The sequence below is a fragment of the Squalius cephalus genome (assembly GCF_949319135.1).
Source record: "Squalius cephalus genome assembly, chromosome: 20".
NCBI lineage: Eukaryota > Metazoa > Chordata > Actinopteri > Cypriniformes > Leuciscidae > Squalius > Squalius cephalus.
Window position 1 is genome coordinate 9,956,718 of NC_137141.1, and position 16,013 is coordinate 9,972,730.

General features: G+C 38.4%; 1 protein-coding gene across 1 annotated transcript; it reads right to left on the minus strand.

Moving 5' to 3' along the window:
• Positions 1–106: 106 nt before the first annotated feature.
• On the minus strand, positions 107–15,312 carry LOC307148294 (tyrosine-protein kinase Src42A). Its single transcript, XM_079853702.1, has 9 exons — positions 15,002–15,312; positions 13,317–13,438; positions 12,984–13,150; positions 12,725–12,884; positions 7,579–7,734; positions 7,406–7,461; positions 3,665–3,812; positions 3,448–3,579; positions 107–2,958 (listed from the first exon to the last, which is right to left on the minus strand). The coding sequence occupies exons 1-9, from the start codon at positions 15,280–15,282 to the stop codon at positions 2,765–2,767; spliced, it is 1,416 nt and encodes a 471-aa protein (XP_079709828.1). The 5' UTR covers positions 15,283–15,312; the 3' UTR covers positions 107–2,764.
• Between the last annotated feature and the right edge of the window lie 701 nt (positions 15,313–16,013).

The window sequence follows — 16,013 nt, forward strand, 5'->3', positions numbered from 1 at the left end:
AAAAAGATCTTCATTTGTGTTCCAACTATTTTTTGGCAGAACCAACCCTTTAATATTGTGAATATTACAATTTAAAATAACTGTTTTCTATTTTACTATTTTTTTTAAATGTAATTTATTCCTGTGACACAAAGCTGAATTTTCATCATCATTACTCCAGTCTTCAGTGTCACATGATCCTTCAGAAATCATTCTAATATGCTGAACATAAAGAAAATAGTGTAGGCTATACTTAGAATAACAGTAAGTAGTACTGTAAAGCTTCTCTAATAATCACAGTGTGGAACTGATTAGGAATCGGTCAACATAGTATTTAGAGCGTTTAAAACATTAAAGCATTATTTAAAACATTTTAGTAATGTAAAAGTCATTTGAAATGTTCTCAGAAGGAAGAAGGAAACCTGCCTTTTAAAAAAAGTGCATTTACAGTAATGGCAATAGCTCAGGCATTTTAAAAATTCACATTATTACATTCAAATGTTCTTTATCAGGTCACAGAAGATACATGCTCCAACAATAGTTTACGGAGTCAACATAACAGTTTAAAATCGAAAATTCATTTGCAAAGGCTCTGCTGTCACCAAATGTTGAAAGTTGACATGCCATTTCACAACATCAGAACAGTCATTATTTTTTAGTATAGCAACATTGGTCAAAAAAGGTCAGTCAGCAATGGAATATTGAAACTAAGAAACTTCATAATCACCTTAAGTAATACTAATAAGCAATACTACTAGTTACTAGTAATAGTAATTCATAATCATGTGCATGAGAGATTTATGTAACAGTCTTGATATAGTGTTTGGATGAATCCCATGAAACCTGTAATATTGTTTTTGCATTGTGAAACTATTTTTTATTTTTGACAATTAAGAACATTGTATTATACATAAATTTGTGACTTAAATGTCTAATTTTCATGAAAATAGTTTCACAATGCAAAACATTGTGCTTTTTTATATATAATACTCAATATACACTGCTCAAAAAAATTAAAGGAACACTTTGAAAACACATCAGATCTCAATGGGGAAAAATATCATGCTGGATATTTATACTAATATGGACTGGGTAATGTGTTATGAACGAAAGGATGCCACATCGTTTGATGGAAATGAAAATGATCAACCTACAGAGGATTGAATTCAAAGACACCCCGGAAATCTAAGTGAAAAAATGATGCAGCAGGCTTGTCAATTTTGCTGAAATTTCATTGCAGCAACTCAGAATGGTACTCAGTAGTTTGTATGGCCCCCACGTGCTTGTATGCATGCCTGACAACGTCGGGGCATGCTCCTAATGAGACGATGGATGGTGTCCTGCGGTATTTCCTCCCAGATCTGGACCAGCGCATCACTGAGCTCCTGGACACTCTGAGGTGCAACCAGGTGATGTCAGATGGACCGAAACACAATGTCCCAGAGGTGTTCGATTGGATGTAGGTCAGGTGAGCGTGGTGGCCCTTCAATGGTATCATTCCTTCATCCTCCAGGAACTGCCTGCATGCTCTCGCCACATGAGGCCGGGCATTGTTGTGCACCAGGAGGAACCCAGGACCCACTGCACTAGCATAGGGTCTGACAATGGATCCAAGGATTTCATCCCGATACCTAATGGCAGTCAGGGTGCCATTGTCTAGCCTGCAGAGGTCTGTGCGTCCCTCCATGGATATGCCTCCCCAGACCATCACTGACCCACCACCAAACCGGTCATGCTGAACGATGTTACAGGCAGCATAACATTCTCCACGGCTTCTCCAGACCCTTTCCTGTCTGTCACGTGCTCAGGGTGAACCTGCTCTCATTTGTGAAAACCACAGGGCACCAGTGGCGGACCTGCCAATTCTGGTGTTCAATGGGAAATGCCAATCGAGCTCCCTGGTGCTGGGCAGTGAGCACAGGGCCCACTAGAGGACGTCGGGCCCTCAGGCCACCCTCATGAAGTCTGTTTCTGATTGTTTGGTCAGAGACATTCACACCAGTGGCCTGCTGGAGGTCATTTTGTAGGGCTCTGGCAGTGCTCATCATGTTCCTCCTCGCACAAAGGAGCAGATACTGGTCCTGCTGATGGGTTAAGGACCTTCTACGGCCCTGTCCAGCTCTCCTAGAGTAGCTGTCTGTCTTCCTGGAATCTCCTCCATGCTCTTGAGACTGTGCTGGGAGACACAGCAAACCTTCTGGCAATGGCACGTATTGATGAGCCATCCTGAAGGAGCTGGACTGCCTGCGCAACCTCTGTAGGGTCCAGGTATCGCCTCATGCTACCAGTAGTGACACTGACCCTAGCCAAATGCAAAACTGGTGAAAAACAGTCCGAAAAGATGAGTAGGGAAAAAATGTCAGTGGCCTCCACCTGTAAAACCATTCCTGTTTTGGGGGCTGTCTCACTGTTGCCCATCTAGTGCACCTGCTGTTAATGTCATTAACACTAAAGCAGCTGAAACTGATTACCAACCCCCTCTGTTACTTAACTGACCAGATCAATATCCCAGGAGTTTAACTGACTTGATGCTATTCTCTGATTAAAAAGTGTTCCCTTTATTTTTTTGAGCAGTGTATATATATATATATATAATTTGAGTATTTACAAATCAATACAAGACTTCTTGTACTGTCTTTATGTTGATTTCAATTTTGATTGTAATGCTTTATAATGCATTTCAGTAAAAAAAAAAAAAAAATGGTGCGATTACCTCATGTTGGTTACATACTGTATAAGCTACTACATGCTCAAAATATTCTCAACTCTCTCATTTCTACAGAGTCTACTCCAGTTCAGTAACAGGCTCATGTATGAGAGCCATCAGCTTCTCCTGCAGCTCAGTAAATGTTGGCCTATCTTCAGGGTTTGGCCTCCAGCACAGCAGCATAATGTCGTAGAGCGCTTCGGGACAGCCAGGCGGTCGCTGCATACGCTCTCCTCTCTGAATGGCTCGAACGCATGTCATTTTGTCTTGACCTGAGATTGTAAAAGGAAGAAATATACCAGAGTTGGGTGAGATGCAATCCCAGAAAACAGGGAATGTTCTCGGAACTCTGGCTAACATTCTGGCAAGGTTCTATCAAAGTGCAATGAACAAACGTTCGGTCAGTAACATTAATAGAATATTTGTGGTTTTTAATACCATTTACAGAACATTAGCACAAAAATGTTATTTATACATCACTAATGGAACTTTTTTCTGAAACGTTTTAGTTGCATGTTATTACTAGTTTCAGAACCTTCAGAGAACATTCAAAAGTTACGTTCCCACGTTTGCAAAATGATAAAAATGGAACGTTCCCTTAATGTTTTCTTTAATGTTCACATAACCAAGAAAAAAAAAGTTTTGAACCGAAATAATGTTTTCATAACCTAATGGGTGCATTAGCAAAGCATTCTTAGAACATTTATGTATTATGTTTAGTGTTTTTTTTACTTTAATATTCATGTATTAAGCATGTTTACCAGGGTACGGGTCATCTCCATACGTGACAATTTCAGTTAAAAGGATGCCGAAAGACCAGACGTCACTTTTGCTTGTGTACTCCTGGTTATCGAAAATCTCAGGGGCCATCCATTTTACAGGGACCCTAATATCTGCAGGTACATGAGAAAGAACTGTTGTAGTTATTGTTTGTCTTATCATTTGCTTGCATGAACGTATACGTATCAAATATCTCACCTGATGAAACCCTGTTTCCTGGTAGATTAATTTGAGCGAGTCCAAAATCGGCTATTTTGCAGCATTGCATGTCGGTAAGCAGGATGTTCTCAGCTCTCAGATCCCTGTGAACTATTTTGTTCTCAATGTAAGCCATTCCTTCAGTAATCTGAGAGATTCAGCAAAATAAAGAATTAGTTTACCACAGGGCCTTAATCACCATAGACATTGAGGGGAAAATCCGTCCCAATAATTAGATATGGTTAAACTGTTTCCCCAAATTTCTTATACTTGCCAATATTTGACAAAATTTTAAAAGTAAATTTTTTAGTTGGTTTTATAGTACTCATCAATGTCAAAATATAAAGAGTATTGCAGTTATGCCCTCATAATCTTTAATTACAATAATTTGCTCCGACTTCTCTTCTCTGATGAGTGTTTAGATCCACCAATAGCAAACCACAACCATCCAATCAAAATCAAGTCCCGCCCAACATTTTTGAATCCCTCTCCTAGTGTTCAAGACATACTGTAGAGATACTGTAGCATCAACAACAACAACAAAAATCCCTGATGAAAAAAAAAAAGAGACTAGGCTGATGCTGCTGTTTTATCTTGCCATGGTTAAATCAGCCTTTTTAAAGCAAGATGCACTGCTGTCCTTGTGCCAGATGTAAATAAGTGTTAAAGGTTAAAGATGTAAGTGTTAAAGGTGCTCTAAGCGATGTTGGGTGACGTCACTTGTTGACGTTCGAAGTATTGTCAAACAAAACGGAGGCTAGCTCGACCCTCCCTCCTCCTCATCCCGTCCCCTCCCCCTCCCTTCCGTGTAAATTCAGGACTTCGTGCATTCCTCCTCCTTTTCCCTCTTCTTTGCTATTTGTTCATCGGAACGTCGTCTCTTTGGTTGTGTGTCGGAGAATTTAATTCTAATGTTAGTTGTTGTCGTTGTCTAGGACATCTCTTATGGCGTTATTTTTTAGTCAAAAGTTATGAGCGTGTAAGACATGCTCACAAGCACATTATGTAATTTCACACGCGCAAAAATGAACCTTCAGCTGGCATGATAAAAGTACTCGCGCACAAATTCAACAACCAAGAGGTGTACAAGTATAGCTGCGAGCGAGCGCCTGGCATACTCTCATAGGTTAACTCTGCTTGTACAGTGGAATCCTGCTCGCGCGCAGCGGGCTTCTGCTTGCGGAGTGCTGTTTTCCTCGCGCAGTGGATTTCTGCTCGCTCAGCTGATTTCTGCTCGCTCGAGTCTACTTGACTTTTGACAATTTGGGGGCGGAAACCAAGGAGGGCACTGACCCTCTTATGATTGGTCACTTTCATCATGGAAAATCTTGGGAAATCCTAACCAGCTATCTCTGTGTATATTTTAGACAACGAAATATGTGATAAAACACCATACTAACTATTTTCGTTTTCATTTAAAGAAATCTTAAACATGATAGCCACACAAATGTGGTTCAGGCAACGCGTATTGATTATATTCACTGCACATAACGTTTGCCTATTTATAAAAAAAAACAAAATATAAAACACAAACCTGCCTCTTTTCGTTTTAAATATAATATAAAAACATTAAACATTTTAATATGGTCCAGGCAATATGTGCATTTGTACTAAACAACAGATTTTGCAGTAAACAACATTACAGTTTTAAAAATTTTTACATACAAGAATTATTAGAATTTAAAATGACAAAACTCAACCCAGTCTCTTTTTGTTAAATTTCAGTTTTTATCAATATTAGCCATTATAAAAGTATCCACCTTTTTCTGCTCAGTCTAAACAATGCGCGCTGCCATGACGAGCGAGCTGAGTGACGCGCGCTGCGTCAGAAGGTGGGCGGGGTTAGGATTTCCCAAGATTTTCCATGATGAAAGTGACCAATCATAAGAGGGTCAGTGCCCTCCTTGGTTTCCGCCCCCAAATTGCCAAAAGTCAAGTAGAGTCGAGCGAGCAGAAATCAGCTGAGTGAGCAGAAATCCACTGCGCGAGCAAAACAGCACTCCGCAAGCAGAAGCCCGCTGCGCGCGAGCAGGATTCCACTGTACAAGCAGAGTTAACCTATGAGAGTATGCCAGGTGCTCGCTCGCAGCTACTTGTACACCTCTCGGTTGTTGAATTTGTGCGCGAGTACTTTTATCATGCCAGCTGAAGGTTCATTTTTGCGCGTGTGAAATAACATAATGTGCTCGTGAGCATGTCTTACACGCTAATAACTTTTGACTAAAAAATAACGCCATAATCTCTCCTCTAGCTTACTTCCCTTCATGCTTCTCTCTCCTCCACTCCCCACACCCCCCTTCATGTGCACGTGCATTAACCCCCACCCCCACCCCTTAATCATTCTTGTCGTATTGGCTGGAACACTGTTTGTTATGTTTCGTGGTCCAGGCTGGCCCAGTTTGTTTTTGTTGCCATTTGCGGAGCCTGGGCTGTCTACAGAGACCACGTTTTTTTTACAGTGTGTTCAGGGGACTAGTGGATAGTGAGGAGATGTTTGCTGTATGTGACAAAAAATATTTCAGTCAAAAAAAATGCATGATATCGCTTAGAGCACCTTTAATGCATTTGTACGATGAGGGCTTCCTCTTTCCTCGTTCCTCACATCCATAAGTGCATTTAGAGAATTAATATGTCCTTCATGATGATCGATTTTCGGGTCATGGGTTGAAGGACGGAGGAGTGAGGAAATGAGGAAACATTAAAATGAATATTGAGGAGCAGCCAATCTTGCATGACAGCAGCACCGACCGGAATTGCAGAAATAATGAACATGCCATCTCTCTCCCTAACATCAATATCAATGTTGCTGTGTCGGGCCGCCTAAACCAAGAGCAACAAGTCTATGAACTGCTTACTTATAGAGATACAAATATGTTATATTGATGAATATTGGTTATATGTAACCCTTGTACAACCACTCTTATTTGTCAAAAGACACTTTTCACAATCCTAATAGATAAAATCCTGCCCTACATTTCCCCCACCTTTTAAATAAATCTGATTGTGGGAGTTTCCTGTTAAGCTTAATTGTTTTTAAAGGTTTAGTTCACCCCAAAATGAAAATTCTGCCAGTAATTACTCACCCTCATGCCGTTCCAAACCCGTATGACTTTCGTTCATCTTCGGAACACAAATGAAGATCTATTTGAAATCTAAGCCAGTTTTTTACTCTCCATTGACAGCTACTTTGATGCTTCAAAAAGTTCATTAGGAGATCATAAAACTAATCCATATGAATTCAGCGGTTTAGCCCAAATTTCCTGAAGAGACATGATCATTTTATATGATGAGCAGATTGAATTTAGGCATTTATTTACATTTAAGCATTGATCAGCAGACATAAACAGAAGGTTTAACAAACCTTTTTGAGGAAGCTCAAACGTGCTGTGTAACACGAGAATGAACTTCATTGGTTCTTGCTGAAGCTCAAACGTGCTGCGTAACACGAGAATGAACCTCATTGGTTCATACAGAAGCTCAAACATGCAGCGTAACACGAGAATGAAGTGGTAGTTGTGTAGCTGTCAATGGAGGGACAGAAAGCCCTCAGGTTTACATTTGTGTTCTGAAGATCAATGAAAGACTAATGGGTTTGGAACTATGAGGGTGAGTAATTTATGACAGAATTTTAAGTTGAACAATCCCTTTAAGGAAAACTGGTCATATTAATTTTGATATTTGATATTTGCCCTGGTCCAAAAATTCTCCAGATCTCAATTACTCTCAAAGAAATCAAGTTACCTGGACAGCAAAATCCATCATGAGCGAAAACTCTAGATCTTGTTTCTCTTTGTGGCCTGGGGAAAGATATAAGCTTATGTGAATATATAAATTGTATCGGGTTTTTTTTTTCAGTAAAAGCAATGTGTCAATTAAGATCAAGATTAAGGCAAAGTTAACATTAGTTCACTTACTGGTGAGAAATATCTTTAAAGAGCCATTTTTCATGAGCTCTGTCACTAAACAGACAGGTTCACTAGTGGTACACACAGCATAGAGCCTCAGCAAACGCTCATGATGCAGCTCTTTCATGATGTCAATCTCTGTTTTGATATATGGATAATTGACAACTGCAAGTAAAATGGTACAGACAAAAAGTTGCATCATAAAAGTCAAGTCAAGTCAAGTCAAGTTTATTTATATAGCGCTTTTCACAACATAGGTTGTATCAAAGCAGCTTCACAGTAATAAATTAAAACAATACATCAATGTTTGTTTCTAGTGGAACGTCCACGTTTGGTAATGCTGATCAATGGTATCGTTGATTGATTAATTCAATTAAATATCCCCAAATATCCCCAACTGAGCAAGCCAAAGGCAACAGTGGCAAGGAACCGAAAAACTCCATCAGGTGACCTAATGGAGAAAAAAAACCTTGGGAGAACCCGGGCTCAGTCGGGGGCCAGTTCTCCTCTGCCGTTTATGAACTAGAGACCGGATTTAACTGTAAGATTAAAAGTATTATATAAATGCCTGGCTGAAGAGATGCGTCTTTAATCTAGTTTTAAACTGGGAGAGCGAGTCTGAGCAACGAACAGTATCCGGAAGACTATTCCAGAGTTTTGGAGCTAAATGTGAAAATGCTCTCCCTCCTTTGGTGGATCTGGATATCCTAGGTATGACCAAAAGCCTCGAATTTAGTGATCTTAAAGAGCGCGATGGATTATAGGGCGATAGAAGATCGGTTAAATAGACTGGAGCTAAGCCGTTTAGGGCTTTATAAGTCAGTAGCAATACCTTGTAAATAATACGTGACTTTATAGGTAACCAATGTAGTGATGATAAAATTGGTGTTATATGATCATATTTTCTTGACCTAGTAAGAACTCTAGCAGCTGCATTTTGGACTAACTGTAGCTTGTTTATTGAGGATGCAGGACAACCAGCTAATAAAGCATTACAGTAATCTAGTCTCGAGGTCATGAATGCATGAACTAACTTTTCTGCATCAGAAACTGATAGCATGTTACGTAGCTTAGCAATGTTTCTAAGGTGGAAAAAGTCTGTTTTTGTAACATATGAAATATGATTTTCAAAAGACAGGTTGCAGTCTAGTATAACACCCAGGTCTTTTACTGTAGAGGATAAAGTAACAGGACATCCTACTATGTTAAAGTTGTATTGTGAGAGGTTTTGTGGGTGGTTTTTTGAACCGATAAGTATTACCTCTGTCTTGTCTGGATTCAATAAAAGGAAATTGCGCGTCATCCAATCTTTTATATCTTTAACACACTCTGTCAATTTGGATAATTTAGCGTTTTCATCCGGCCGTGATGAAATATATATTTGAGTGTCATCAGCATAACAATGGAAACTAATTCCATGTTTCCTTATAATATTTCCAAGTGGCAGCATATATATTGAGAATAATAGAGGGCCTAAGACAGATCCCTGCGGCACTCCATAGTTTACTGGAGTTATGATCGATTTTTCTCCATTTAAATAAACAAAATGGTAGCGGTCAGATAAATACGATCTAAACCAGCTTAATGCTTGTCCTTGAACACCAGTATAATTTTGTAGTCGATCTAAGAGTATTGTATGATCTATAGTATTGAACGCAGCACTAAGATCAAGTAAAACTAGTATTGAGATACAGCCTTGGTCAGAAGCTAAAAGTAAATCATTTGTGATTTTAACGAGCGCAGTTTCAGTGCTATGATGCGGCCTAAACCCAGACTGAAACTTTTCATAGATGTCATTTTCTTGCAAGAAAGAGCCCAGTTGAGAGGACACAACTTTTTCTAGTATTTTAGACATAAAAGGTAGATTTGAAATGGGTCTATAATTTGCTAGATTATGTGGATCTAATTGTGGATTCTTAATGAGTGGTTTTATAACTGCCAGTTTAAATGTTCTTGGAACATAACCTAATGATAAAGATGAGTTAATAATATTGAGGAGAGGCTCTTCCACTACAGGTAACACTTCTTTCAATAGTTTAGTTGGTATAGGATCTAATAAACATGTTGTTGTTTTAGATGAAATGATAAGTTTATTTAACTCTTTTTGTTCTATAGTTGTAAAGCACTGTAATTGTTCTTGCGGGGTGATAATTGAGGCCGAATTATAAGGCGCGATTGAGGATTGAACGTTTACAATTGTGGTTCTGATGTTTTCTATTTTCTCAGTGAAGAACTTCATGAAATCATTACTACTAAACTGTAACAGAATATTTTGTTCAGGAGACATCTGTTTATTTGTTAGTCTAGCCACGGTGTTAAATAAGAACCTAGGATTGTTATGGTTGTTTTCTATTAGATTGCGGAGATGCTCAACCCTGGCCTCTTTTAGGGCCTTTTTATAACGTGACATACTGTCTTTCCATGCGATTCTAAAGACCTCTAAGTTAGTTTTTTTCCATTTACGCTCTAAATTACGGGTTTCTCTCTTTAGAACATGCGTAGTATTGTTGTACCATGGTGCTTTACTTTTCTCTCTGACCTTTTTTAGTCTAATGGGTGCAACAATATCCAATGTACCAGAGAGAATGGTGCTCATAGTGCTAGTTAATTCCTCAAGTTCATCTGTTTGTTTGGGTTCACTGAGCAGCTGAGACAAATCAGATAAGCTATTTGAAAAATTATCTATGGTGGATGGAAGGATTGTTCTGCCTAATCGATAACGCGGCGCAGCATGATATATTACAGGGGTACGTAATATGCAAGTTACCATGTAATGGTCAGTGACATCTTCACTTTGTGGAATGATATCTATATCGGTTGGATCGGTTCCATGTGATATAATTAAATCGAGTGTATGATTAAAACGATGAGTTGGTCCGGTAACGTTTTGCTTAATCCCAAAGGAATTTAATAAATCTGTAAACGCAGCCCCTAGCGCATCATTTGAATTATCTACGTGGATATTAAAGTCTCCAACAATTAATGCTTTATCGAAATTAACTAATAGGTCTGAGAGAAAATCTGCAAACTCTTTTAGGAAATCAGCGTAAGGCCCAGGCGGTCTATATACGGTAGCCAAGGCTAGAGATAATAGGGATGTTTTTCTAACATCTAAGAGCGTAACATTTAGTACAAGCCAAGAAAAATTATTTATGAGCCAAAACATTATGACCAGTCACAGATGAAGCGAATATCATTAATCATCTCCTAACAAGGCCACATGTTAAGGTCTGGGCAGAGTAAATGGTAAGCAAACAATCAGTTCTCGTAATCAATGTGTTGATGCAGGAGAAATGGGAATAAAGACCTGAGCGACTTTGATAAGAGCCAAATTGTTATTGCAAGGTGAATGGGTCAGAGTATCTCTGAAACGGCAAGGCTGGTGTGTTGCTCCCGGTCAGCAGTGGTGAGAATTTACCAACAGTTATCCAAGGAGGGACAAACCATAAACCAGTTACAGGTGTGTTGGGCGCCCAGAGCTCATCGATGCACAAGGGCAAGGAAGGGTATCCCGTCCGGTCCGAGCCAACAGAATGTCTACTGTGGCACAAGTCGCACAAAATTTAAATGATGGTTAGGGGAGTAATACCACAACACAGAGCATCATTCTCCTGTGTAGACCCAGACCTATCAGAGTGCCTATGATGACCCCTGTCCACCATCGAAAGAGCCTACAATGGGCACGCGAGCGTTGGAACTGGAACTTGGTGAGGTGGAACAAGGTCGCCTGGCCCGATGAGTCCTGCTTTCTTTTACATCACGTGGACGGCCGTGTACGTGTGCGCCGTTTACCTGGAGAAGTGACGACGACAAGCCGGTAGAGGGAGTGTGACTATGTTCTTCTGGGAAACACTGGATCCGGCCATTCATGTGGATTTTGACAGGTGCGACCGATCTTAAACATTGTTTCAGACCAGGTACACCCCTTCATGACAATAGTGGCGTCTTTCAGCAGGATAATGCACCTACCACACTGCACACATTGTTCAGGAATGGTTTGAGGAAGATGATGAAGAACTCAAGGTGTTTCCCTGGTCAAAAAATTCCCCAGATCTCAATCCAATCGAGCATATGTGGGATGTGCTGGACCAACAAGTTCAATCCACGGCGGCTCCACCTCATAACCTACAGAACTTGAAGGATCTGCTGTTTACAACTTGGTGCTAGATACTACAGGACACATTCACGGCTCTTGTATAGTCCATGCCTTGGTAGGTCGGCGCTGATTTGGCCGCATACAGGGGACCAACTTATTAGGCAGATGGTCACACCTGTAGGAGTTTCTTTCTTCTGTTGAACACAAAAGAAGTTCTATCATGACAACTCTCTGAAGATTTTTAGCATGGTAATGGATATTATGTTAATGTATTTGGTCGTGGCTGCTGAATTCCTGCTGTTGTTGTAGATTATTGCTGTTGTTGTAGATTATTGCTGTTGTTGTAGATTATTGCTGTTGCTGCTGCTGCTGCTCCTGCTTTAGAACAAGTACAGGAACTTGCGACTGCCAATACATATCTGATACGCTGCTGCACAAATAGCATTACCCCTAGCAGATCTTTACAGGTGGAGCTGGGGAAGGTGAAGGGTTTTAGACGAACTCTGAAAGCACGCTGCAAACTGCTATCGTGAATGATAAATGTTGAGCAACAAGCTCATTGGCTGCAGATGCGACATGAACCAATCAGCTTGTGCCAAGTAGTTGATGCTGTCAAATATCATCAGCTTGCATTAAGGACCCATCAGCCAGCGCCATATAGAGTTTCATGACAGAACTAGGCATATACTTACTATGGAAGTCAATGGGTGCCATCAACTTTCTGGTCACCAGCATTCTTTGAAATAATTTCTTTTGTGTTCAACAGAAGAAAGAAATTCAAACAGGTTTAAAACAATTTGAGGATAAGTAATGACATAATTTATGAACTATCTGGATGATCAATCCAGATCTTTAAGCAGATTATTTATTTACCCTTTACAGTTAAATGTAAAGGGTAAAAAAATGATGGAATTCCATGTTTATGTCTAACCAAGTTGTGCATTTTGTTTGCTTTTGTATGATAAACACTGTTGGTTCGCCACTCAATATCCAATGTAAAATATGGGACCTGAAGTAAAACCCGTCGAGAGCCACTGAATTAACCAATTTATTAATTACCTTTGAACTCTTTGATGGCCACGTCTGTTGTATTGTTCCAGAGCCCCTGCCACACATCGGCAAACTCCCCACTGCCGAGCTTCTTTATTCTGATTAGAGAACTTCTCTCTACCTCCCATTTGGAGTCAAATGACAGAGTAAGAGGAGCTGGCTGGTCCAGCTAGAAGAGTAATGAACAGATTGGAAGTGAGCTGAAAAAACGTATTTATAGGATGCTGCCCTGCTTTCAATAATCTGTAGGTTCAAACTCTTTACTGACCTTCACACAGGGTTCATGAAGCTTTGTGCAGAGTCCGCCTTCATTTGTAGAGTAAAACTCTACCAGCTCACGCAAGGTCTGGAAAGTTGTATGATGAACAAGGAAAAACTGCTTTTCGCTTTCCCTCTGCTTGATCCGGTAATGTCGTACATGAGGTCCATTCCTCACTTTAAATTAAATAATTACAGAAAATGTTATTCAGCTGCTCTGAAAGTTAAGATTAAGGCTGGTTCATTTTTAAATGATACTCTAATGTAGTTAGAGTGCAAAAAATACAGTTAAATGAAAAGCAGTAGAGGCTTGAGACATGATGTGTGTGTGAATCACATGTACCTGATAAGTAGTAATTGTTATTCTCATAACACTTCCAGATGAGAAATGCACCCTCGTGGTTCTGGGGTCTCAACAGACATCTCCTGGCCTCTATACGCATTTTAACATTCTCAAAATACCATCTGAAAATAGATTGATACTAGTTTTTATGACGTTCATTTTTATTTGTGTCCAATGTATGTGGTGTAACAACATTCTACTACCACAGATTAACTGAACAATGAAGTAAACAATATAATGGATGAATCTCGAAGAAAAAAAACTCTTTCACATACTGATATACATGTACAATTTTATATAGCCTAGGCATATACAATTATAGATAAATAAAACTGAAAAATAAATGTACTATTTATTTATTATTAAATTGACTGATTTGCAAAGTATCATTTTAAGTTTACTAAACTGTAATATTTATGCTGATTTTTTATTTAAAAAAATATTTTATGAAAAAATGTCATATTTTATGAAAAATTATGAAAAAAACAAACACATTTTTTCAACATTTTTAATTAGAATATGGAGGAAATCTGTTTATTTGATATTTGAATAATGTTACATGATCTTTATTTTATTATTTCTTATACTTGTCTCATGAGTTTTCATAAGATTCATCCTAATAGCATATATCTTAGTGTTCTATCAGTAATTTCCAAACCCCATCTCTGCACTGTAAAATCTAATTAGTTGGACTTACTTAAAAAAAAAGCATGCAAACCTATTGCCTTAAAAAAAACAAGTAAAGTGAAATAGGAAGATTAGTATGTGGTACTGACAAATGCTTAGTTAGTATAGTTCACTTACACAAGAGTTCTAGTAACTAAAAAAGAACTGAATAGAGTACTTGATAATTTACTTTAAATAAAATATAATTGTTACCATCGTTGTGTTTTGCAGGCTGAATGTTGAAGTCTGTGTGACTCAAGTATGATCAATTGTAAGATTGTCACAAATATAGAGGGATTATATAAACCCAATTAAAAGTTTCACAAGGTGTTTAGGACATAAGTGTTAGCAACAAAATTATAAAAGATCATTAATTGACATAAAATATAGTTATGTTATACATCATTCATTCATTCATATTCATATATGATTTATATAAATGAAGTTCCAAGTGCCCAACCAAAGGGATCACTAAACGCCATAATGGTGACTAAAAACATTTTAGGAAAATCAACATCAATTTATGAAGTTAGCTTGTGCGATGTTCTCTCAAATTTTTCAGTTGTATTAAAATTTCAACATTCAAGATGACTTTGGGAAATGAGTGAATGGAAACAGAGAAAAATAACTGCAGAAGTGGAGGAAATGAGTGAAAAGTCAATTAAGATTTCCCCTGCCTCAAAACCACACTCTTAACTTGGGTTTTCTTAGTAAACAAAACATAGTATGTGAATAGTGCAGATTGATAGATTTTTACAATTAAGTTAAGACATTAAGTAAAGTTAACTAAAAAGTGTTAGTTAGAATCACTGTTGGATTTCTCATGAGTCATTTCTACAGAGAAACACAAACTGAGCAATAACAGCACTGTAGCTGTTTCACCAAAACTTGTGAAACTGGAAAGATGGGATTCCAGTTTCTTTCAGGGCAAGGATTCAAAACACAAAGCATGAGATAACTCTGTACATTATTCATTCACACAAGCTCGAAATGATCAAAAGAACAACTCAAGGACTCACAACTCGGCCTCTACACTGTCCAGCGGCTTGACGAAGTCTTTAGGCACATATCCACGTTCCTGCACTTTAGCTCCGTCACCCTTAGCTGTTTGTCTCCTCACCAACAACCAGTACTCAGTCTCTGATATCACTTCCAGAACATCTCCTTTCTTCAGATTTAGATCCCATATTGTGCGTGAGGGATAGTCGTGGATTGACTTGACCCTGTTACGGTTGATGGACGGCTGTTCTTTCTTTGTTTGGCAACACCGGCAGCAGCGTTTGCAGGAAGAATTCCCCATGTTCACCAGTCATATCTTCTCATGCCGTGTGCATAAGAGCAGAATGATGGTACAATGGCATGACTAGGTTACTATAATACCAACTCGCTGTAGCCAGACAAGATCCTATTGGTTACATTTAGATCAAGGAAGTATTTGGTGAAAAAAAAAGATCAGAATTTCCCTGATGTCATCCAGTTGGGTTTACTTTAGCAAAAACAAAAGGCTGTAGCACGCTTGCATATCTTTTCATTTGTATGAAGAGTTGTTGTTGTAGATCCTTTGTAGATGCACGATAACACTTTACAATAAGGTTCATTAGTTAACATAAGTATTAGTTAGCATGAACTAATAATGAACTGCACTTTTACAGCATTTATTTATCTTTGTTAATGTCAATTTGAACATTTACTTAAAATACTTTATTAAAATCTTGTTAACATTGGTTAATGCACTGTGAACTAACATGAACAAACAATGAACAGCTTTATTTTTATTAACTAACATTAACAAAGATTTACAAATACATTAACAAATATTGATCACGGTTAGTTTATGTTAGTTAATACATTAACTAATGTTCACTAATGAACCTTATTGTAAAGTGTTACGAGTTACATAAAAGCCAAGCAACTTAAAACACTGTATCTTAAAAAATGTCCCATGATTGTGAGAATGCATCATTTCAAAAGTAAACAATTTTATAGGTAAACCTCACAGAAAAAAAATATGGATATTTCTTTTTTTCCCCT